The sequence below is a fragment of the Coccinella septempunctata genome, chromosome 7 (assembly GCF_907165205.1).
Source record: "Coccinella septempunctata chromosome 7, icCocSept1.1, whole genome shotgun sequence".
NCBI classification, from domain to species: domain Eukaryota; kingdom Metazoa; phylum Arthropoda; class Insecta; order Coleoptera; family Coccinellidae; genus Coccinella; species Coccinella septempunctata.
Window position 1 is genome coordinate 1424483 of NC_058195.1, and position 21004 is coordinate 1445486.

The window sequence follows — 21004 nt, forward strand, 5'->3', positions numbered from 1 at the left end:
TGCGTATTACTTAATCCGCCCCTGGTATTATGACCATAGATCTCATTGAATGTATGCTCATTCTTATTGAAAAAAGAATAGTTTATCATTTGAATTTCAAATAGAGGAATTCCTTATATGAAGTATTTCGGGTAATAATTATGCCCGAAATATTAGAGCGAGTCTAAAAATTGATAATCTTAACCAGTACCTGTTGAATAAACACATTAGAAGAAAAGGAGTTCAAGATCACCGAGAATTCTAGGCTCAAGATTGGTGCAACTGACAGCATCGGTGGTCACGTGATCTGTCAAATTTGACTTTTGTTTTGAATAGTCCATATTCGATTTTTAAATTATAAAACTGAAAATAAGGTGGAAAAATGTCCCTTCCCGAAAGAGGTACAGAAAACTGAGTTTTAATTAGCTCCGCTTTGTAGAGTAGTTGCCTTTTGAGTTCTAGACCATTCATTGCAGACCATTTAGACCAAGCTTTTGGCAGCATTTTAAAACTATGCATCAAGCTGAATGGAATCAACTTAGACATTACCGAGTTTCGAAATTTTCGCACAAAATCACCATTTCCATTTACGAGTAGTTGTAGAACGCTTTGAAAGAATGTGAATCATGTTTTCTATAAAATTTTTAGAGAGTTCAGAAGATGTGGAGTCCCTGGTGAACACATTGAGTATTGAAGGGGCAACTTTAACTGAAAACAATTTATCGTTAACAACAACAGATTTGCAAAGATTAGCCGAACTATCACAAGAATTGAATTTCAATAATAGCATGGAAACAGAAGGTGATGTACACAGCAGTATTTAATTTAAATTTTCATTCAAACTAAAATTTTTAAATACAGAAGTTGTAATCGAAGAAGCAGCTAATATGGAAGAAGAAATAGTTGAAACTGAAATTGGTGCTGAAGAGGTGGAGATAGAAACTGAAACTGAGAGACAACCTAGTCCGGAAGAAATATTACCTGATGTCAAAGGAAAAATTTCAGTTCCCCCTCTGAGACCTCTTACTATCGCACCTAAGCCAACTAAAGTTCCGATTACTCTGAAACCATTACAGGGCGGACAGCAATTACTTTTGGTACAAGGTAATGCAACACGCCAATTTCTTCCTATCGTTACTTAATAAGTTTGGATTTTTAGGTCAGAGTCTCACGACAGGATCAGGGCAGACGATAAAGCTATTATCTCCCCAGGGTCAGGAAATAAATTTAGCCAATCTTCAATTAGGTAGACCAATAAAGCCAGCTAATACTGTTAAAACCATCACGGCTACTTCCGCAGGTAATATTTCTGTCGTACCACAAAAGCAACTTTTGGTCAGAAAGGTTATTTCCCCAAGTGGCTCAACCAAAAACGTGGTTAAGCCGTTGTACGGAACAAAACCTCAAGAGCAGCATTTTATGGTTGTACAGAAAGCCGAACCCAATTCGACAACCGCACACGTAAGTTTACATTTTGGTAACTGCGAAATTGTGATCTGTTTTTATTTTCGCCTTGTTTCAGGTTAAACTGGTTCCGAACAGTTCTAATTTGGCTCAAATTGGTCCAACTAAAACGATAACGTTGCAGCAAGCTCAGGAAATGGGACTGCTGACCAACGCCAAATACGTACCTCAAACCCAGCCCCAGCCGAAGGCTACGCTCGTATTGAACAAAGGGGGCGCCAAAACTTTAAAATTGGTTTCGCAGGTGCCGGGACAGACTCATCAAATTGTGACTGGCATGGGGGGTACAGTCAAGGCTGTCACTTTGAATCCCGTGAGTTTATCGTGTTTGGGAGACTGGAAACGTTTATCATTGTTGAGTTTCAGGTGAAATCGCCCACGAAAATATTACCGGCACAAAAAGGCACTCAACATATCATTTATAAGAAGCCAGCGACTGGACAGTCAATTTTACCTCAAGCACAAGTGATTCAGGTGGCTGGGACTCAAGCTCTGAATGCGGGACAACTGCATCAGATTAATATACCGGGGAAGGGGGTAGGTACTCCGTTTGGATCATTGGAAGTTTTAAAACGATAAATTTTTCAGGTACAATATATTAAGTTTGTACCGTCGACGACCGTTCAGTCGACACCGACCTCGACCATCACATTGAGTACCTCCAACTCAAAGCCTAACATATCTTTGCACACTACACCCGGAGGGAGCCTGGTTTTTTCGGAATTAGGGGTAGGTTTCATCGATAAGAGTACTTGCAATTTGTTCAAACGTTCCTTTTCAGGGCTCTTCGAATCATTCGAATCAGAAGAACATAAAACCGGTGGTTATCAACAAGCCGGTTACTGTTAATACGCAAGTCGTCATGTTGCCATATCTGTCGACCACCCAAGCCAACCCTCCACCGGCCAAGTTGGCCATACCGAAACAGAAGTCCAGCTCCAGTCAGAACTCGTCCGCGGCCAGTTCCGCCTCGGCCACAGAAACAAAGTGAGTAAACTCCTAAAAAACTGCGCATTTCGAAAAATAAAAAAATTTGGGCTTAAAATTGAAAGAGCTTGGCAAGCAGGGTTGGTAACTTTGATTAGATTAACGAAAATGGCTTCTTGAAAATCACCGATTGTTATTTGGTTAACATAACCTCATTCTTTGACAGTTGTAAATGTCATTTCAGTTTGAGGGACGCTGTTGCCACTTTGTGCACAAACTATGTAAAACATCATTTGTGAGATGTGTATTTTACAGTTTCTGCAGGGAATTTCGAATATTCATGAATAAAACTCACGATCATTGAGTTTAAACTCGCTTTTCCTGTAATAACCCAATTATTTCAAGTCTCTTCAAGTTTTGAACCAGTTATGGCAGAAAAATATCCAAAATTTCAGGGATTTTCAGTGTTATACCACACTTTTTGCTACTTCTGTTCGATTTTGTCTTTCTTATCTATATTTTTGAAGTGGGATATTAAGTGTTTATCTCTTTTCCCCCAGACCCCAGCCTCCCGCAGACTCTTCGTCGGACAGCAACGGGATGAGGACGAGGAAGCCTTGCAATTGTACCAAATCACAGTGTCTGAAACTCTACTGCGACTGTTTCGCCAACGGTGAATTTTGTTACCAATGCAAGTGCATGTATTGTTACAACAACTTGGAGAACGAGGAGTACAGACAGAGGGCGATAAAGGCCTGCTTGGAGAGGAACCCGAACGCCTTCAGGCCCAAGATCGGGAAGGCCAAAGACGTGGGGGACGTTTCGATAAGGAAACACACCAAGGGGTGTAACTGCAAAAGATCGGGTTGCTTGAAGAATTACTGCGAATGCTATGAGGTGAGATGCGCACGTTATGCGCCCCTTTATGTTTTAAACCATCGAGGAATACGTTTAGGAGGGACCTGTCGATTTTGGTGCAAATCGGATGAACGGTTTTCGAGTTATAGGAATTTTTTCGAAAAAGAATTTTTAACGTAATTTCGGGTTTTTTTTTAGAAATTTTTGCTCGTGAGTCGAGGGTGTTTTTCGAACGAATTTAATTTCAGATTACGAGAGGAGGATCGTTTTTTTCGCAAAAAAATCACGATGTTGCCAGATCTCATAAAATAGCGGTAATTTGGGAGTTTATCCTCGATGAAAAACTCAACTTTTTTTAGTAGATTTTTTCATTTCAAGATGCTCACAACGCGCCATCGGGTGTCAATTTTTTTAACTAGTGTAAAAATCGAAAAATGGAGAAGATTTTTGATTTTTTAACAAGAGTAAAGTTTCATTGTGAAAACGTTCGAACCTTTGTTTTGTAGGCAAAAATTGCCTGCTCCAGCAACTGCAAATGCATCGGATGCCGTAATATCGAAGAATCCCTAGAGAGGAAAAACTTCAGAAGTGTGATAAACAACGGTGTGTCTATAGCTCCGATGGAAAGGATAGCACCGAAGGTGAATAACGCAGTGCCTTTACCAAAGCCTAAAAGTTCAAATATAAGGTAAGAATCTCGACGAAACTAATATTAATATAATTGGTTCAACCCTAATGTATCTATCAAAGGAATTGAAAGAAATTTGACTAGCAGAAATCTGATTTTCGCTCTTATTTGTGCCCATCAGGATATTTTTGGCCGAAGTATCGTATAAATTAGTGCGACACCTGGTTTCCAACAACCTAAGCTTTCTCATGCATGGATCACTTCGATGCTAGTTTTCGGGTGCTGATGAGGTCGAATAAGAGCGAAACCGGTCTCAATTCACTCTTTCGATATCTGCGCATGTTTTAAATGTCGATTTTTCCAATTCCTTTCGTTGTTTGTATTGTTTTTAACGAAATTTCATGTTTAGTCGACAGGCGGTAAATTTCATCACCCTCGATGTGATTGAAGCTACTTGTCAATGTTTACTCTCCGTTGCCGACAAGGGAACGGAAAACATGCAAGACGTCGAGACGACGTCGCAGGAAATCATCGAAGAATTCGGAAGGTGTCTGAACGAGATAATAGAACATTCGACGAATAGAAGCCCTTGAAGCGGTGTTACCTCAATAATTTTGTATAGTACAATTTAACTACTTTTTAAGCGTAAACTGTTCGACATAAAGTTTTCTAACAAGGAGAATTCGTGTAGATATTAATTGAATTATCTTCGATTTAAAATTTTGGACTGACTTGATGTGAATTTTATACAAGCTTAGTTCAATTTACGTTTATATTTGTGTTTTGGAAAGTTCGCATGTAATAAAATTCTAGGTGAATTATTTATTGACAGGTTAACTTTATCTTTATTTTGTTTTATTTATGCGAGGTTTATTTTTGTGTAATGATTTTTTTAATGATTGAAGTTTTATTGTATTTTGTCTCATAATCCAGAATAAAGTTTATATTTGGAGGAAATGCCTTTTTTTGACACGATTAAGTAAGGTATGCCTGGAAACTCAAAGAAAGAAGTAAACCAGAAAAAGTTTATTTCATCAATACAAGAAAAAAAAACATCACAAAAAAGACTTAAAATATATGTAAAAAATAAGCATAACTTCAAAACTGTTCGAAATTTATTATAAATATAAACTTTTCGATCAGTTTCGAAGAAATTAGACAATATCATTTCATCATCCTTCAGTCGTCAAACAAAAAAAAGGTTTTGAACTTGGGGGCGAAACATTCAACGAGTAGGTATATAAATTATTTCAGATCATTACATTACACCTCGTACTAAGCATCACCGAGATGTGCACCGTTTTTATGCCGGATCAAATAAGACTCTTTGGCGAATCTCTTGGTGCAGTGCTCGCATTCGTATTTCAATTCTTTCAAATGAGTTCGAATGTGCTGAACGAAGAGGTTCCTGCTGACGAAATTCAGGTCGCAACCGTTACAGGTAAAAACACCGTTAACTTTTTGGTAATGTGTCCACTGATGAGAAGCCAGGTAACTTTGTGCGGAGAAGGTTTTATCGCAAATGAGGCATTCATACGGTTTTTCGCCGGTATGCCTTCTCTTGTGAGTGTTGAGGCTCGATTTCTGTGAGAAGTATTTTTCGCAGATGTCACACTTGAAGGGTCTCTCGCCAGTGTGAGTTCTCTGATGAACCTGGAAATATTCATGAATATGATAACTGTGCCCTGATACTCTAATAGCTCACCTCTAAATAATACTTTCTTGTGAAGTTGGCCCCACATTCCCCGCAGATATATGGCTTATTTGAGGAATGGGATTTTAAATGAACATATAGACTAGCAGCGGACGCCAGTACTTTCCCACATTCTGTACAGCTTCTTGATTCTTCTTTCACAACGTCGGGGTTCACTGTTGTTTTCTTTTTCCTACTTTGTTTAACCTAAGGCGATACACTGGAATTTATTATTTTCAGTTAATTACAAATGAAACTTCTACCTGTTGTGACACTGATCTTTGATTAATTATTTCGACTCCTACAGGTAGAGGATTCATAGTTACATCAATTCTTTCTTCTTCATTGACTTCCAATTTTATGCAGGGTTCGATTGATGATAATTCATTATTTCTAAAGTTATCAACGTAGAAATTTGCTCCCCACGGATGAGACATAGCAAGAAACCATATGATCTCTTCAGTGGAAGTCAACTATTATTTTTTATAATTCTGGAGATTGGTGAAAAATTCATTAAGTTATTTAATATTCTTATTATTATTGTTTTCAAGTTGTTTATTTCCGTTTTCAAGCTAAGCTAACCTTTAATCACAGACTTTATTTTTTTTCTATGGTGAATGATCCTTTTCATCATCGATTATTTCTCTTTTTTCATATCGTTTATTATTATTCGCAAATAATAAAATTGTTCCTATTTTTCTAGTGATACAATATTCAAATTTATCTACTTTCCACCAAAAATTTTTATAGAATCTTGAAATAGTGAACTCTATTTTTGTGTTGGTAACTATTGAAATTTTTTTTTTAATTTTATGGCCGGTAACGTGAATGGCGGGAGACGCAACGACTTCATTGTAGATTGAATACAAAGAAATTATTGCGGGACATCAATTCTAATATTACAATCTATAACGTCTAATATTCGAAAATCCGTTATCTTAGAGCAATAGAATGGGTGACAAGGGAGAAACAGGTAGGTTTTTCCATTATTAGTTAATTGGTTTTCTCTGATTTTCTAATTAAACTTGACAGAAGGGTTTGATGATGCCGTTGAAGAGAGGGTCATAAATGAAGAGTATAAAATATGGAAAAAAAACACACCATTTCTGTATGATTTGGTCATGACACATGCCTTGGAATGGCCCTCCTTGACTGCCCAGTGGCTCCCCGATGTTACCAGACCTGAAGGAAAGGACCATTCAATCCACAGGCTCATATTGGGCACACATACATCAGATGAACAAAACCATCTCTTGATAGCTAGCGTTCAGTTACCCAATGAGGATGCTCAATTCGATGCTTCCCACTATGATAACGAAAAGGGAGAATTCGGTGGTTTTGGGTCTGTTTCCGGTAAGATTGAGATTGAAATCAAGATCAACCATGAGGGTGAAGTGAATAGGGCGCGTTTTATGCCTCAAAATCCATGTGTTATCGCTACGAAAACGCCTTCTAGTGATGTTCTAGGTAAGGTTATACTAACTTTTGCTCAAGAGCACTTCAAGCATAATGGATATTTTAGTATTTGATTACACTAAACATCCAAGTAAGCCAGATCCTAACGGCGAGTGCCATCCTGATCTTCGTTTAAGAGGACACCAAAAAGAAGGGTATGGTCTATCATGGAATCCAAATTTAAATGGATATTTGCTTTCTGCCAGTGATGATCATACGATTTGTCTGTGGGATATAAATGCTACCCCTAAAGAGAATCGGGTCATCGATGCAAAAACCATTTTTACTGGACATACGGCTGTGGTAGAAGATGTAGCATGGCATCTACTACATGAAAGTTTATTCGGTTCAGTTGCTGATGATCAGAAGTTAATGATTTGGGATACAAGGTGCAATAATACCAGTAAACCAAGTCATACAGTAGATGCTCATACTGCAGAGGTGAGTGAATTTTTTTTTCAGTTATTGTTGCACAATTTGAATAATTTCGTTTTCAGGTTAACTGTCTTAGTTTCAACCCATACTCCGAATTTATACTATCAACAGGAAGCGCAGACAAAACGGTGGCACTGTGGGATCTCCGAAACCTCAAACTAAAACTACACAGTTTTGAGTCGCACAAGGATGAAATTTTCCAAGTTCAATGGTCCCCCCACAACGAAACAATCTTGGCTTCCTCCGGAACGGACAGAAGGTTGCATGTGTGGGATCTTAGTAAGATTGGCGAGGAGCAAAGTCCGGAGGACTGCGAGGACGGTCCTCCGGAACTCCTGTTCATCCACGGTGGACACACCGCCAAAATTTCCGGTAAGATGGTTGTTATGGTTTATGAGGTGTGCCCGGTGTAATTGATTGATTTTCGTTTCAGATTTCAGTTGGAATCCCAATGAGCCGTGGGTTATATGTTCGGTATCTGAAGATAACATAATGCAGGTTTGGCAAATGGCGGAAAATATCTATAACGATGAAGAGTTGGAACCGCAAACCATGGATATGGATCCGCAGGCTATTTAAGTGTTAAGTGACATATTATTTCGTCGATATCTTTCCTTTCGGGGTATCCATGGACGTTCGGTTCCAATAATCGTTTGAACCTCGAGTAAATATTTGCGTTTATTTTTCAATCGTTCAACTTTAATATTTATGTCGGTGCAAAAGTTAAACAAATCAGAATATACAAAGTATTGTTATGTTGTAATTAGGTTAAACGATGTTCGTCTGAAGTTCTGCTTAAATCGTACCATTTTCTGTTTTGTTGTTTTTTTTTCTTGTTCGTACCACTTGAAACAATTGAAATTGATTGAAACTTTTGCCAGTTAGTGTCATATAATATATTTTATTACAGAAAATTTCGAAATTATTTGGCACCCGTGAAATTTCTTCTCAGTCCCTCCCAGCATTTGTGGTAGCCTGCGTCGAGTTTCTTGCACGTTTTGGCCCCCCATTCCGTCAGAGCTAAGCCCAGGCAGCTTTCGAACATGAATCCCTGAAAAAAAATTGAAACGGTGAATTATGACATTCATAAATCACTTGTGATTAATAAATCATTATTCACTGACTTTCATTAATCATATGTGATTTATGAGTCGTGAGAGTTTTTCTCTCTCGATTTACCTGGGATCCTTCGGCTATTCTGGCGGGTTTCAATTCCTCCTTGCTGGCTTTTTCGAAACAGTCGACGTCGGGGCCATGCGGTGTCATTATACTGTGCAACGTGGCGCCCCCTGGTAGAAAACCCCCTTGTTTGGCCTCGTACCTCCCGCTTATCAGTCCCATGAATTCGGACATGCAGTTGCGGTGATAGTAGGGCGGTCTAAAAGTGTTCTCTTGCACGGACCATCTCGGGGGAAAAATCACGAAGTCTGCTATCGCTGTGCCGGGTTTTTCCGACTGGCACGTCAGCACTGTGAATATCGAGGGGTCCTGAAATGGCCCATAAGACATATAAATAGCCATAGGAGACGAATTTGTCGGATATTAACGTGTATCGACGCGTTATTTACTCGCGGTGTTGCCAAGTTGAGACCTAGATAATTCCTGGAAAATTTTCACGACATAAAACCATCAAAGTGAGTGAATTATGAGGTTTGGTCAGTAAAAAACTTACGCAATGATCGAATGAAACCGAATTGACGACCATGAAGTTCGCCAGGTCGTACTTGTACGGCACGTAGTTCCCGTGCCACGCCACCACGTCGAAGGGGCTGTGGTCCTGCGAACAAACGAACAGGCTTCCCTGGTACTTCGATACGATCTCGAATTCCCCCTGTATATCTTCGAAATGGGCCACGGGACTCTGGAAATCTCTCGGATTGGCCAGCCCGTTGGCCCCTATCGGACCCAGGTCGGGTAGGGAGAAGTGTCGGCCGTAAACCTCCAGTATGTAGCCCCTGCAAGCCTCGGAAACCAGGACTTGGAAACGCATCCCTTGCTGGATTACGCATATCTCGTTCGGGGATACTTGCAGCTTCCCGAATTCGGTCTTAACGAGCAGTTTGCCCTGTTGCGGGACTGAAACAAGAAAAATTCCTCGGAAATCTTACGACAAATGAAATATGGCAACGTTGCATCGAGAAAAATAGGCCCTTTTCGCATCATCCTTCTTTTTCCATGCGTTCAGAATGAAAAGAAGATCTTATTCATGTGAATTTAAGAGATCTAAATCTTATTTTGATTCATCGGGCAGGATTCGAAGGGTTTGAGCGGCGTTGCCAACTAGTGAACTCACCTATGAGAAAATCCCCGTCCGAATTGTAAAAAGCACGGTTTTTCATGGAAGTGTTGCAGGAATAAATGTGAATCGCTAAGCCCAACCTCAGTTTAGGGTCTCCAGTTCCACAAATTGTGTAAATACCTTGGACAAAATCCCTTGTTTCACTCGGCAAATCGAATGGATTCCATCGCAACTGTAAGTGAGAAGGTATTTGATAATTTACTGATATTTCTCGAAGATAAACACAAAATTTCTTCATTTTCCCAACAAGAAAAAATCCCCACAGCCCAGAAAAAAGGGGTATAATGGCAACGTCACAAGTGAGGTTCATTAATTACCTGATTTGGATTAGGTTTTGTTTCTTGCCATTTCGAATCGAAATTTCCCTCCGAAAAAGATTGGAAAGGTTTGTGTCCAACAGAAGGCAAAATCCTGTAAAGCCAGGACCGTTTATTGTCAGATCTGGGGGCTGTGAAGGCACTTCCAGACAGTTGCTCGGCGTACAAACCGTAGGGACATATCTGAGGGCTGTTTTGGCCTTTTGGTAAGGAATTCGGACATCTCGGATCCTCTGACGAGAACTCTGAACCAAATCCAGACAAATACTTGGAAAAAAAGTCATATATAATCATTAAATATTTTTTGGTGAACCTAATCAACAAACTTGTATTATTATTGCTTATTTTCCGACCAAGGATAGGTATAATTGTAATTTTTTATCTCAGTACAACAGGTAATTATTTTATTTTAATACTTACTTTTAAGTCGCTCATTATTGTCGAAAGGAAATTCTTCAAACTTGTGATTGAACTTGTTTACGAATTGGTTCTTCATGGTTGCAACACTAGGAATAGTTTTATCAACGGGTTAATAAATGAGATGATAAATTTTCGAGATATTTTTCAACATACACAATAAATCTGGAATGCAGTGATACAGGGGTCATTCAACAAATTCACTTCTTTATGACGTAGTTTTTTTATCGCTTTTCGGCATATAGCGATCGGTTTAACCCGGATTACTCCGGTTATTCGCTGCTTGAGTGTTTAAAGACCTTATCTTTAAGATAACCCCAAAGAATAAAGTCGCGTTTTCACAATCAAGTGGGACTAGTTGCCCAGGGACATCTGTCTCGAACAACTAATGAAAAAGAAAGTGGGCTGGCCCATTCTGATGCCATCCTGATCGTGTTAGGAACACAAAAAGCCCTTCCGCACCCATTTACCCCCACCTCAGCCCGAGCAATGACACTTTGAAACTTGACATTTGGCACATTGTGACCTTGGGTACTGTCAAGATGACAAAGGGGCGTGACCAATCAACTGGGCGTGTCTATGGAGCCATCATAGCAAAGATTATAGAGAGACCTAACCTAACTCTATAATCTAACGTCGAAGATCACAACAGGGCGTGGCTAATCAACATAGACTGTTTCAATTGGACGTGGCTTCAGATTTTGATTTTACCCTCATAGGAGCGATAGGAGAAAAGGTCTTTTTAGAGTTCACTGATTATACCATTAACCTAACCTAACTCTTTGTGAGAGTCGAAGATCACAAAGGGGCGTTAGGAATCAGCATAGACCTCTTCAAGAGGGCGTGGCTAGGGGGTAATAGGCGCGTTGTATATGTCAAAGGGGCGTGGCCAATCAGAATGTCAATCTAAGACCATTTTGGTGTTAGTGGAGGTGTGTTGACATTTTAATGAATTCAATCTATTGTTTGGGTATTGCTTTGAAATCAGACAACGAACCTGAATTAATTACTTTATTTTTTGCCTACAAAAATAACTTCAACTTAAAATTAAATATTGGTAATATTACTCAAGAAAATTTCAACAAAAATAACCATTCTGTTCGAGACAAAACAACAACCTTTAGTATTTGTCGATCGATTTATTAATAATAAACTGCAATTTCTACAATTTGGAAGAGTTTGTATAAAATAAGCAGCAGATATATAACGGAATCGGTAAATAATGAAAAAGCAGAAGAAATGTGAAAATCTTTTTAATGAATAATTCCACAAAACACAATAAATGGCTTCGCTCCAAAATTCATCGATAAAAACCGGCCCAGAGAATAAAATCCACGTCTCTACCACCTTTCCCTCCTTTACCAAATCAACCTTGGAGAGAAGCAAGACTTTCAACAAACAGAGCACAGTCAATAAATAATTTTCAATTTCGTTTGAAGACAAAAAATAATAGAAACTATAATCGAGAAATTCAATTTTTTCGATTTGTTCTTCAAGGGGGAGAGGAGTCAAGTCGTCGAAAAATCAGAGTCTGAGATAAAATAAAAAATTGAAAAAATGCTCTTTATATTGAACACTGAGTATAACTAGAGGGGGTAATACATGCATTTATTCATATGTCCTACCATTTAGTTTACAGCAATTTGGTCACTGTCCGCCAAAAATTCAGTACAATGGCAATAAAAAAGAACAAAATTTTTTACCACTTTTCATCATCAACTCCGTCAAGTTCCTCTCAAAAACGGTCAACAGTTTACGATAAGCAATTCGGTCTAACAATTCAAAGAAGGATCAGTTATTTTTTCTGGTTCTTTGCGTTCAATCGTTCGACCGAACCGTTTGTCTAGTTTGAAAGGAAAATGGGGGGGTTTTGCTGTATCGTTTTTTGGAAAGAAGCGAGCTAAGCTCGTCCTTCTCCATCTTTTTTTTTTGTACAATATACTTGTTAACGAATAGGATATACCTAAGCAGCTTAAAATGATATTGCGATTGACAAATACATGAATTACAAGAAATAATCGGGTGTCCTGCGTGTAACGTGGGGCTCTCCGCGCCTCGGGGCTGGATCGAATTGTAAACTGAAACGTAGAAAGCAATAAATAACCCATCCACCAAACTCGTACAAGTCAACGTTGAAAAAATCAAAGGGGCACTTACAATGAATACTTTAGAGCATCGTCAAGCTCCATTATGGCAGCCTGGTTACCGCACCTATAACAATAGTTGGGAGCGGAAAATATGGTCACTACGTTTCTGTCGTGACACCAGTTGTAACCCTCCATCACCAGCTGATGGGCCCTCGACACTAACGTCAGTCCGTTGGTATGGTTGAAGGTTTCCGAGATGTCTTGACCGAAGGTGTAACCCGCTCCTCTTGGAGAAATTCCCCAGCCGCCGCGATCGTCGGGATCCGACCAGAGCAGATCGCACATGGGACCCTCGTGGGGCACCTAAAGTTAAGGAAAATTAAGTAGCAAGTCGAAAAAATCTGTTTTCCTCAACTCCCGATTCACATTATCTCACTTTTGAAAGTACTCACACTATATTCTCCATTTGCTGGATATAATAAAGTTCCGTTTGTGAAAAAACGTCCCCAAATTTCAAAGAAAACAAAAGTTCAACGTTCGCAAAATTTGGCAATATGTATATTCATCCAAACAAACAGATAATTCGAGATAAGATTACAATGGAACATCTTCATTATTCAAATAATAAAAAAACAAATTCCGAAGACAAATCTGATAAGATCGCCCAGTTTTCATGTAAAACCAATGACTGCTCCAAAAAGACCCAAAAAAAATTATTAAGTCATAATAATGAAACTTACTTCTTGTAATCGATCTAAAGCCCTAATGTGGTCCAATGTATCGATGCTAGGACTCAAGCCACCGTGTAAACAGAAAATTTGACTATCGACAAGTGCGGTTAGCGGCAGATAATCGAACAGGTCTGTGAAAAACTTCCAAACGTTCGCATTTCCATATTTCCTTAAACACTCGTCGTAGAACCCATAGACCTGGGTGATCTGTCTAGATTCGTGATTGCCTCTCAGGATCGTTATCCGTTCCTTATATCGCACTTTAAGGGCCACCAGAAGCGTCACTGTTTCCACTGAATAATAACCGCGGTCCACATAGTCGCCCATGAAGAGGTAATTTGTGTCCGGGCTCCTTCCTCCTATTCTGAATAATTCCATTAAGTCGTGGAACTGACCGTGTACGTCTCCACATACTGTTACCGGACATTTCACTTCTTGAACATTTGATTCTTTCGAAAGGATTTCTTTAGCCTGCAATTAATCCATAATTATTTTCGATGCATCCTGTTTACCCACAATTAAGTTGCTGTCAAATAATTACAACAGAACAATCAGATTCAACGATTCAATTGAAAACATGAAAGTGTTAAAAAAGGCACTGAGGGAGATGCTCGAAATTATAATCGAACGTGAATACTCAATTGAAATAAAACGAAAATTAATTTGATTCCCCGTTCACCAGTCCTTCAAATATCGAGTATAAATCATCCCAATCATTTCCAATAAACAATTTGAGAACTCCTAGAAGGGGAAACCAGTCATCATCCAAAGTTAATGATAACGAAAGTCCAAATCGCTATAACTATTAGGAATAAGAGGAAATCGGTTGCCTCTAAAACCTTCAAAACGGGTTTTCTACGTAATATTCAAAACGAAAAAGGACCTTAATGACTCACGATTAAAGGTCCACCGTAACGAAAAATCTGCTCGAAATATTACGAACCACCAGGAATTTATATTCCGAAGAGAACAAGAGTCGAATCAGCGAATTTCATGAAATAAAAATAATTACCTTATCACAAAGTGTTTTTACTTGACTCTCGGATAACTGTTTGCAGTTATTGAGTTGTTCAATCCATTGGTCCAACTCTTTGCACGTCGCTTTCTCGTCCATGATAATTGATTTCTTGTTCAATATGAAAAATAAGTTACAAATAAATTATGAGGGAATTATAATGTACTTGGGTGTGAATTTCGACATAGAGGCTTTCTAACAAATATCTTGAATCACAATACCACAAACACTCCAAAATGGCGGTGATCTAATGGGAGTGTGCGCATGCTTATAGGAAAAACGATGTGTTGTAGAAGTGGGTCAGCGCGGAAATTTCAAATTTCCCTTTTACTCCATTTTCACGCTTGGACGGCTTTACTTACGTTTATTTCATCTTGATCAGAGATCTCCTTGGATAATGTGGAGATTAGGGGTCGTAATATTTTTGGGGATGCCGTCTTCATCTTGAATTCTGACAGAAAACTATGACGTACGTAGAATTACAAGAAATCACTGTTGAATTTTTGGGAGGAGAGTATGAATTCTCAATCACATTTGATTCTTCATCAATTATTTGCTGTGAGATTTCTCGAGTCTATTCGATTCCAGGAATACAAAGGATTTCGAAATTTTTTGATAGATGTTTTGTGTTATATATTATTCTGTGATATCATCATTTTCTTCAATCTGATTAATGATCAATCATTTTTTCATGGATTTTCCGAACATTGTGGAACTTTGCGTGCTCGATATTAATGAAAAGTTTTCTACTACTTGAGGAGGGAGTTTGAGTTGTTGATTTATTTTGTCATGGAAAGATCAATGGAAATTTATTTGGAGTATTCGTATTTTTCTATGTATTATCAAAAATATTATTTTGTTGTTGTCTTTCAGCAGCTTTTTCAGGATCAAGTGCACCCCTTGAGCTTAGTTTTAGTGTAGTTTACATTGATAAACCTCTGAAATAAGCTATACTTAGACATTACGCTCAAGCAGTGCCAATTTAACCTGTTTTCTCTTCGAGTCACAGAGAATAAGATTGAAATTAAATGAAAGAACGTCTAAAAACAAAACTAATTTATTTATTCTTTTAATTAATGGACATCACTACTCGAACTGGCAACTTCATTTGATTTTGATTCCTGGTTTTTTTTATAACAAGCAAATTTATTATCGACTAATTTATCTGCAATACTGACAGTTTTTCCATTTTTACAATCATACAAATCAATACCAGGTACTGGGGAGCCTTCTCGACCTTTATTTTCTCTGTTTGTGTAGTCTTTTATTTTGGCACTGAGGTTTTTCCACTGGGCAACATAAGTCCATTCTTCAAATTTATCAACTGCGGCTTCGCTCCACTTTCCGTTCACAGGTTCTACAAATGACAAGAAAGCGTATAAAAATAAACAAATATTAGTGAAGTACTTACCAATATTATGCAAGTAACATTCAATAGCTTGAAAATGCAATCTCAAGAAGTCTGTTCTCAATTCCAAAATATTTTTGAATTCCACAAAATCTGTATCACCATAATCAACATAGTGCAACTGAGCTTCTTTTTTGACTTCATCAACACTTAAAACTTCAGCTCTATACCTAAAAAATTAAATTTCAGCTAGGATGATGTTTAACATAAAAACTTGTGAATTTTCCCACCATTTGCTATCATACTTGAAGACAGCAGCCACCAAGTCATTCTTTTTGATGGTTTTTGGTAAGTACAGCGACCTGTTCTCCTCATTATAGTAAAATTCAGTCATTTCTTCAACGAGACGATCTAATTCTGCTGCTTTGGGTCCAAAAATTTGGATCCAAAACTTGGAGGGATCCACTAAGGCAGAAACATAGACCTCAAATGGTGAGTCTGCAGATTCTAAAAAAGGTAGCTTTCGAATGACCTATTCTATTGAAGGTGAAGAGAGGTTATTAAATTTGAAATTATTTACAAATGTAAAAATGTAAAATGAGTAAATACTCAGGTTTGAGACAAGTATAATTTGTGAAATTGCTTTTACCTATGATTTGGGATAAACTTTCCCTTCTAGCTTCACCATGTGCCGATTTATCCTCATCTTCTTTAGTAGGACTACATTTTGGAGGAGCTCTTGGTTCACGTTTTGACATGGCCAATTGTAGCTTTGAATTAAGTTCTATACATTGCTGTAGTTTATCCTCGAAGAGGGCTTTGGCCTCAAGTAATTGCATCTTTGTTCCTATATATAATATAGAGGAAATTATATATTAGTTTTTTAGGAATATTCAGCTTATTTACTTTTTTATCATTATATTGGCAGCATTTTCTCATAGATTTTATGTTCCAGGAATGTCATTGGAACCAATGAAGAGCATGGTATACCATAGAAAATAATGACAAAGATACTTTTTTTTTAATGGTACTTTCATGATACTCATTTCTAAAATATGCATCGTTCATTTCTTTAAGGAAGGATGTATGAAATAATTCCAGCTGGAACATGATAGCTCACCTGTGAAAGTTACTTTGGAAAGTGCAGAATCGCCTGATTCTTGACTAATATTGATTTTAGCACCAGATAAATTTTGTATTTCATGGATATTTTCCCCACCTCGGCCAATCATTCTAGGAGTAACCCCTCTAGGAATGTGTATTACATCTTCTTCAATTTTTGGAAGACTTCCTGAGCAATAATCATTTAAATTTCTGTTAGGGTTTGGTAATTTGAACCATAAGAACCAATCTTTTTTGGTATTCAATTTATCTAATGATTATTAAGTATAGTGCACGAATAACATACCAATAAATTCCTGGATGAGAGTCTTAGCAATATGACAAGCCTCGGTGGTTCCTCTTATGATACAAATCCTTTTCCCTTCATTGTGTCTGAAATGGATTCTGGTACCTGAAGAAACTTCAATTTTTTTTATGTTGCATCCCTCTTTACCAATGACTTCCCTAACAAGTTTTGGAGGAATTACCATTTCTACACTAGTAAAATTGGATGTTTTCATAAGTGTATCATCTTCATCTTTTTTCCAATATTTGCGTAAGAGATATAGGGAAATTCCACAAAGTGACAGCCCGAGGACTGCAGCTAAATTCTTATAAGACTGCCTGAAAAGAATTCCTGACTGTGAATATCTCAAGACTCTTAATAAGGTTCATCGCTATTTTTAAATTAATTACATTATGCGATGTATGACATGGGATACATTGAAAGAATAATCGAAAATGCTGTAGATATACCAACATTTTTTTTTAACAGGGCCGCTTCATTTAGTTGACAAATTGTGTTGGAGTTAGAGGGAAATCTATCGACAATTTACGATTTTCTTCACTTATTTTTTTACATTTAAAAAACATAACCGCAAACGACATAAATAACAGTTTTGGAAGTGGAAGTTTGAGTGAATTTTTTTTCTCCTCTTCTATCGTTCTGTCAGTGTATAAAAAAACTTTCTATATCTTTGCACGTGCTAGATATTGATATGAATTATTTCCATACGAAAAAGGGCCACTTTCCTCAGAAATTATCTTTTTGGAATTTAAAAAAAAATTATTTTGTCATTATCAATAGCCGGATAAAATTGTAAGACAAGAGAATATAGCTTGGATAGAGATGGATCGAGAGCAATTTATTTGAAATAATTCTCATTTTTATTTTGAACTGGAAATTTTAAGTAGGAATCTTTTGGAAATAGAGCGTAGTCTACACGCCCTAAGAAGAATTATTCTATGTGCAATGTTGACAGTTGATCCGATTGAATGACATTTTCTACAGGGTTCCCTTCTCCTCTCTGCCCAAGATCATTCTTTTCCGTTCGTGTTTCGTTGTAGGCGGTTGTCTCCTCTTGAAGGCAAATAGCCTGCTTGTCTATATCTTAACATGTCCGAAACTCTTCAATTAAAAGGTACCCTTTTGGGTCACAGTGGTTGGGTTACCCAAATCGCCACAAACCCCAAGTATCCCGATATTATTTTGTCATCGTCAAGAGGTAAGGCTTCATTAATTTTAATCTTGTTCTACTTTTCGAATCCTATATTTATTATTTGTAAATTCGTCGGGAATTTATTTACTGGTACTATCTTTATCTAATTCTTGTGTATTTTTCGTCTACTTGAAGAATTTTGTGTTCTCTTGTAGACAAGACTCTGATTGTATGGAAATTGACACGTGACGAGACCCAATACGGTATTCCTCAAAAGCGTCTCCACGGTCACTCCCATTTCATTTCCGACGTTGTTTTGTCCAGCGATGGTAATTATGCCCTGTCTGGTTCCTGGGATAAGACCCTCAGGCTTTGGGACTTGGCTGCTGGCAAATCCACGAGGAGATTCGAGGATCATACAAAGGTTGGAAAAGATAGTATATTTGTCTAGATAAATTAATCTCCCTTTTAAAACAGCTAGAAGATTTTTTTTTTTTAATAATGTTGGTCATCATGCTTCGACTGAAGAATTCCCGTCTGCCTCACCATAAAGATCCTCGAGGGTCAAGGTGGATGGCTAGAGTTACATGCTATCCCAACTGGTATGTAGAGAAGATAATTTTATGGAGTAAACCGTTTGATTTCTCATCAATATGGTTCTGTTTCTTCTTATTTCTCTTCTGTGTTATAATCTTTGAGCATAGAAATATTTATTCTTATGTCTATGGACGTTGATGACAGATTTCGTCAATATTTTTTGAGGTTATTTCGTTGCGTCATGCGAGTAGCTAATTCGGTTTCTCAATTTTAGGATGTTCTGAGCGTGGCTTTCTCTGTTGACAACAGACAAATCGTCTCTGGTTCACGGGACAAGACTATCAAATTGTGGAACACTCTTGCAGAATGCAAATACACAATTCAGGAAGATGGTCATTCCGATTGGGTGTCTTGTGTCAGGTTCTCACCTAACCACTCGAACCCCATCATCGTATCTGCTGGTTGGGATCGCACCGTGAAGGTAATTTATGACATTTTTTATATATTTTTGATATTCTCTTCTCAAAAGCACCTATTCATGTCCCAAAATGACTTAATGGGCCGTCAACGAGAAGGAAATTAAGTGGTGAATCCTGGGTGAGAAGCATATAAGCATCTTCATTTGTTTCCTCAATCTGGTTTCGTACATTCCCTCAAATTTACTATATTATTTGAAATTTTTTATTTTGGTGTTTGCTCATTTTTTTGCAACTGTTTAGGTATGGAATTTGACTAACTGCAAGCTAAAGATCAACCATTATGGACATCACGGTTACCTCAACACTGTAACTGTTTCTCCTGATGGTAGTCTTTGCGCTAGCGGCGGTAAAGACTGCAAAGCAATGTTGTGGGATTTGAATGATGGAAAACATTTGCACACCTTGGAACATAATGATATTATCACAGCTTTGTGTTTCTCCCCTAACAGGTAAGCATTATTAAGAGAATTTTATTTCTTTAAAATTGAAATCTTACATGATGTAAAAAACTTTAACCCCTTGAATTGTCCATGAAAGGTTAGCGGATATGGGACTGATTATTTTTTTCTTCACTATTACTAGGTAGTCTGTTAGTATCACCTGATAATTTTGATTTTTTCTTCTTAGATATTGGTTGTGTGCAGCTTACGGACCATCCATCAAGATCTGGGACTTGGAAAGCAAGGAATTAGTTGAAGAACTAAAACCTGAAGTAGTATCTCAAACTAGCAAAGCTGAACCACCACAATGTCTATCTTTAGCGTGGTCTACCGATGGACAGACACTTTTCGCTGGTTATTCTGATAATATTATCAGGGTGTGGCAAGTCAGCATCTCCCATTAAGTTTGTGAATTTTATAAATAAGACCAAATAAAGTGGAGTTTTATTCCATTTATTGATTTATTCTTTCGTGTAGATTAATTCATATGTATATATGTAAGTGCTGTGAGTAGAATAAATTCATTATTTTTTTAAAGAATTTATAAGTTTATTTCGAATTAGACGAAAACTGGTAGTTGACATTTCCATGTAGTGATAGGTAAAGAAGGGTTTGTCTGGTATTCTCTACAGGCATTTTCCCATTGGACTTCTGCAGGACAGAATATTGCTTTAGAACGAAGCCTGCCTTTTACTGCTTCAAAATCCTTTGAAAGTAAATTTAGTATTATCGTACCTTTATATGCAAAAATTACATACCTTCATCAAGTTTCGGTTTCGTTTTTTAACATCCTCACAGCTTAAAAATATTTTCTCCTTTTGGTTTTCCTTTGACTTATCCAAAGATCCAGACCTACAATGATAGTTTCAGTAAAAAAAATCACTGATGTTATTGATACTTGCTTTTCTTTCAATAGCGTTTCAACTTTTTCCTCTTTCGTTCTAAATCTTTGGAGAATTTCCTCGATTTCAGGTAAAGGCATTGCTTGATGAAATTACAGTAGCTTTGGTAATGTTTGTATTGGAAAGTCGACATTTGACAGCCATTTGGACCACTAACGAAAATTTTTTCACAAATTCTCTAGTTTGTCGAAATCAGACAGATATGTCGAATAATTAGGTCAAATGTCTAAATTTTGAATATGAATAAACCAATACAATAATTTTTGTATTTGGATATCTAGCGCTGATGCCCGTAAAGGATGGCAGGAACATTCAAGGATTGCGCGACGAAAATAACAGCACAAGAACCGACATGTCCATTAACCGGAGACCCGAAAGTGACGAAAGAACAAATTATATGTTGGAAGAAACAGCATCCTAAACAGCCCCTAGACATCCATTCAATAATTTTAG

The 21004-nt window shown here is 37.6% G+C and overlaps 8 protein-coding genes across 13 annotated transcripts; 3 read left to right on the plus strand and 5 right to left on the minus strand.

The window, feature by feature from the left end:
* Positions 1–272: 272 nt before the first annotated feature.
* LOC123316317 (protein lin-54 homolog) lies at positions 273–4813 on the plus strand. 3 transcript variants are annotated; one of them, XM_044902328.1, is made up of 11 exons: positions 273–380; positions 628–780; positions 841–1083; positions 1139–1440; positions 1502–1756; positions 1810–1980; positions 2032–2172; positions 2225–2430; positions 2931–3267; positions 3735–3916; positions 4266–4813. In XM_044902328.1, the coding sequence occupies exons 1-11, from the start codon at positions 362–364 to the stop codon at positions 4447–4449; spliced, it is 2193 nt and encodes a 730-aa protein (XP_044758263.1). In that variant the 5' UTR covers positions 273–361; the 3' UTR covers positions 4450–4813. The 3 variants fall into 3 exon arrangements, with proteins under 3 accessions (XP_044758263.1, XP_044758264.1, XP_044758261.1); XM_044902329.1 differs by having other exon boundaries at positions 290–780; positions 1139–1225; positions 1280–1440; XM_044902326.1 differs by having other exon boundaries at positions 290–780.
* Positions 4814–4867: 54 nt separating this feature from the next.
* On the minus strand, positions 4868–6133 carry LOC123316320 (zinc finger protein 79-like). The gene is made up of 3 exons (XM_044902332.1): positions 5813–6133; positions 5562–5756; positions 4868–5509 (listed from the first exon to the last, which is right to left on the minus strand). Exons 1-3 carry the CDS (start codon positions 5984–5986, stop codon positions 5132–5134), a joined length of 747 nt encoding a protein of 248 aa, XP_044758267.1. The 5' UTR covers positions 5987–6133; the 3' UTR covers positions 4868–5131.
* Positions 6134–6345: 212 nt separating this feature from the next.
* Positions 6346–8252, plus strand: LOC123316319 (histone-binding protein RBBP4). Its single transcript, XM_044902331.1, has 5 exons — positions 6346–6522; positions 6582–7016; positions 7072–7445; positions 7502–7811; positions 7873–8252. Exons 1-5 carry the CDS (start codon positions 6501–6503, stop codon positions 8016–8018), a joined length of 1287 nt encoding a protein of 428 aa, XP_044758266.1. The 5' UTR covers positions 6346–6500; the 3' UTR covers positions 8019–8252.
* Positions 8253–8320: 68 nt separating this feature from the next.
* On the minus strand, positions 8321–10620 carry LOC123316318 (homogentisate 1,2-dioxygenase). Its single transcript, XM_044902330.1, has 6 exons — positions 10476–10620; positions 10056–10322; positions 9733–9910; positions 9112–9515; positions 8619–8927; positions 8321–8490 (listed from the first exon to the last, which is right to left on the minus strand). Exons 1-6 carry the CDS (start codon positions 10488–10490, stop codon positions 8362–8364), a joined length of 1302 nt encoding a protein of 433 aa, XP_044758265.1. The 5' UTR covers positions 10491–10620; the 3' UTR covers positions 8321–8361.
* An 849-nt stretch (positions 10621–11469) lies between these two features.
* Positions 11470–14563, minus strand: LOC123317044 (serine/threonine-protein phosphatase 2A catalytic subunit alpha isoform). Its single transcript, XM_044903399.1, has 4 exons — positions 14303–14563; positions 13300–13761; positions 12630–12922; positions 11470–12550 (listed from the first exon to the last, which is right to left on the minus strand). The coding sequence occupies exons 1-4, from the start codon at positions 14402–14404 to the stop codon at positions 12478–12480; spliced, it is 930 nt and encodes a 309-aa protein (XP_044759334.1). The 5' UTR covers positions 14405–14563; the 3' UTR covers positions 11470–12477.
* A 783-nt stretch (positions 14564–15346) lies between these two features.
* On the minus strand, positions 15347–17703 carry LOC123316275 (tudor and KH domain-containing protein homolog). 2 transcript variants are annotated; one of them, XM_044902264.1, is made up of 7 exons: positions 17451–17703; positions 17062–17378; positions 16774–16944; positions 16303–16500; positions 15944–16160; positions 15717–15883; positions 15347–15662 (listed from the first exon to the last, which is right to left on the minus strand). In XM_044902264.1, coding segments are annotated over exons 1-7 (1356 nt in total). In that variant the 5' UTR covers positions 17453–17703; the 3' UTR covers positions 15347–15378. The 2 variants fall into 2 exon arrangements, with proteins under 2 accessions (XP_044758199.1, XP_044758198.1); XM_044902263.1 differs by having other exon boundaries at positions 17515–17700.
* A 350-nt stretch (positions 17704–18053) lies between these two features.
* On the plus strand, positions 18054–20101 carry LOC123316278 (guanine nucleotide-binding protein subunit beta-like protein). 2 transcript variants are annotated; one of them, XM_044902265.1, is made up of 5 exons: positions 18056–18259; positions 18409–18617; positions 19005–19211; positions 19450–19658; positions 19837–20101. In XM_044902265.1, the coding sequence occupies exons 1-5, from the start codon at positions 18151–18153 to the stop codon at positions 20051–20053; spliced, it is 951 nt and encodes a 316-aa protein (XP_044758200.1). In that variant the 5' UTR covers positions 18056–18150; the 3' UTR covers positions 20054–20101. The 2 variants fall into 2 exon arrangements, with proteins under 2 accessions (XP_044758201.1, XP_044758200.1); XM_044902266.1 differs by lacking the exons at positions 19450–19658; positions 19837–20101 and adding an exon at positions 18671–18795 and having other exon boundaries at positions 18054–18259; positions 19005–19199.
* LOC123316280 lies at positions 20087–20979 on the minus strand. 2 transcript variants are annotated; one of them, XM_044902271.1, is made up of 3 exons: positions 20552–20979; positions 20408–20501; positions 20087–20300 (listed from the first exon to the last, which is right to left on the minus strand). In XM_044902271.1, exons 1-3 carry the CDS (start codon positions 20629–20631, stop codon positions 20199–20201), a joined length of 276 nt encoding a protein of 91 aa, XP_044758206.1. In that variant the 5' UTR covers positions 20632–20979; the 3' UTR covers positions 20087–20198. The 2 variants fall into 2 exon arrangements, with proteins under 2 accessions (XP_044758206.1, XP_044758205.1); XM_044902270.1 differs by having other exon boundaries at positions 20087–20355.
* Positions 20980–21004: the final 25 nt, after the last annotated feature.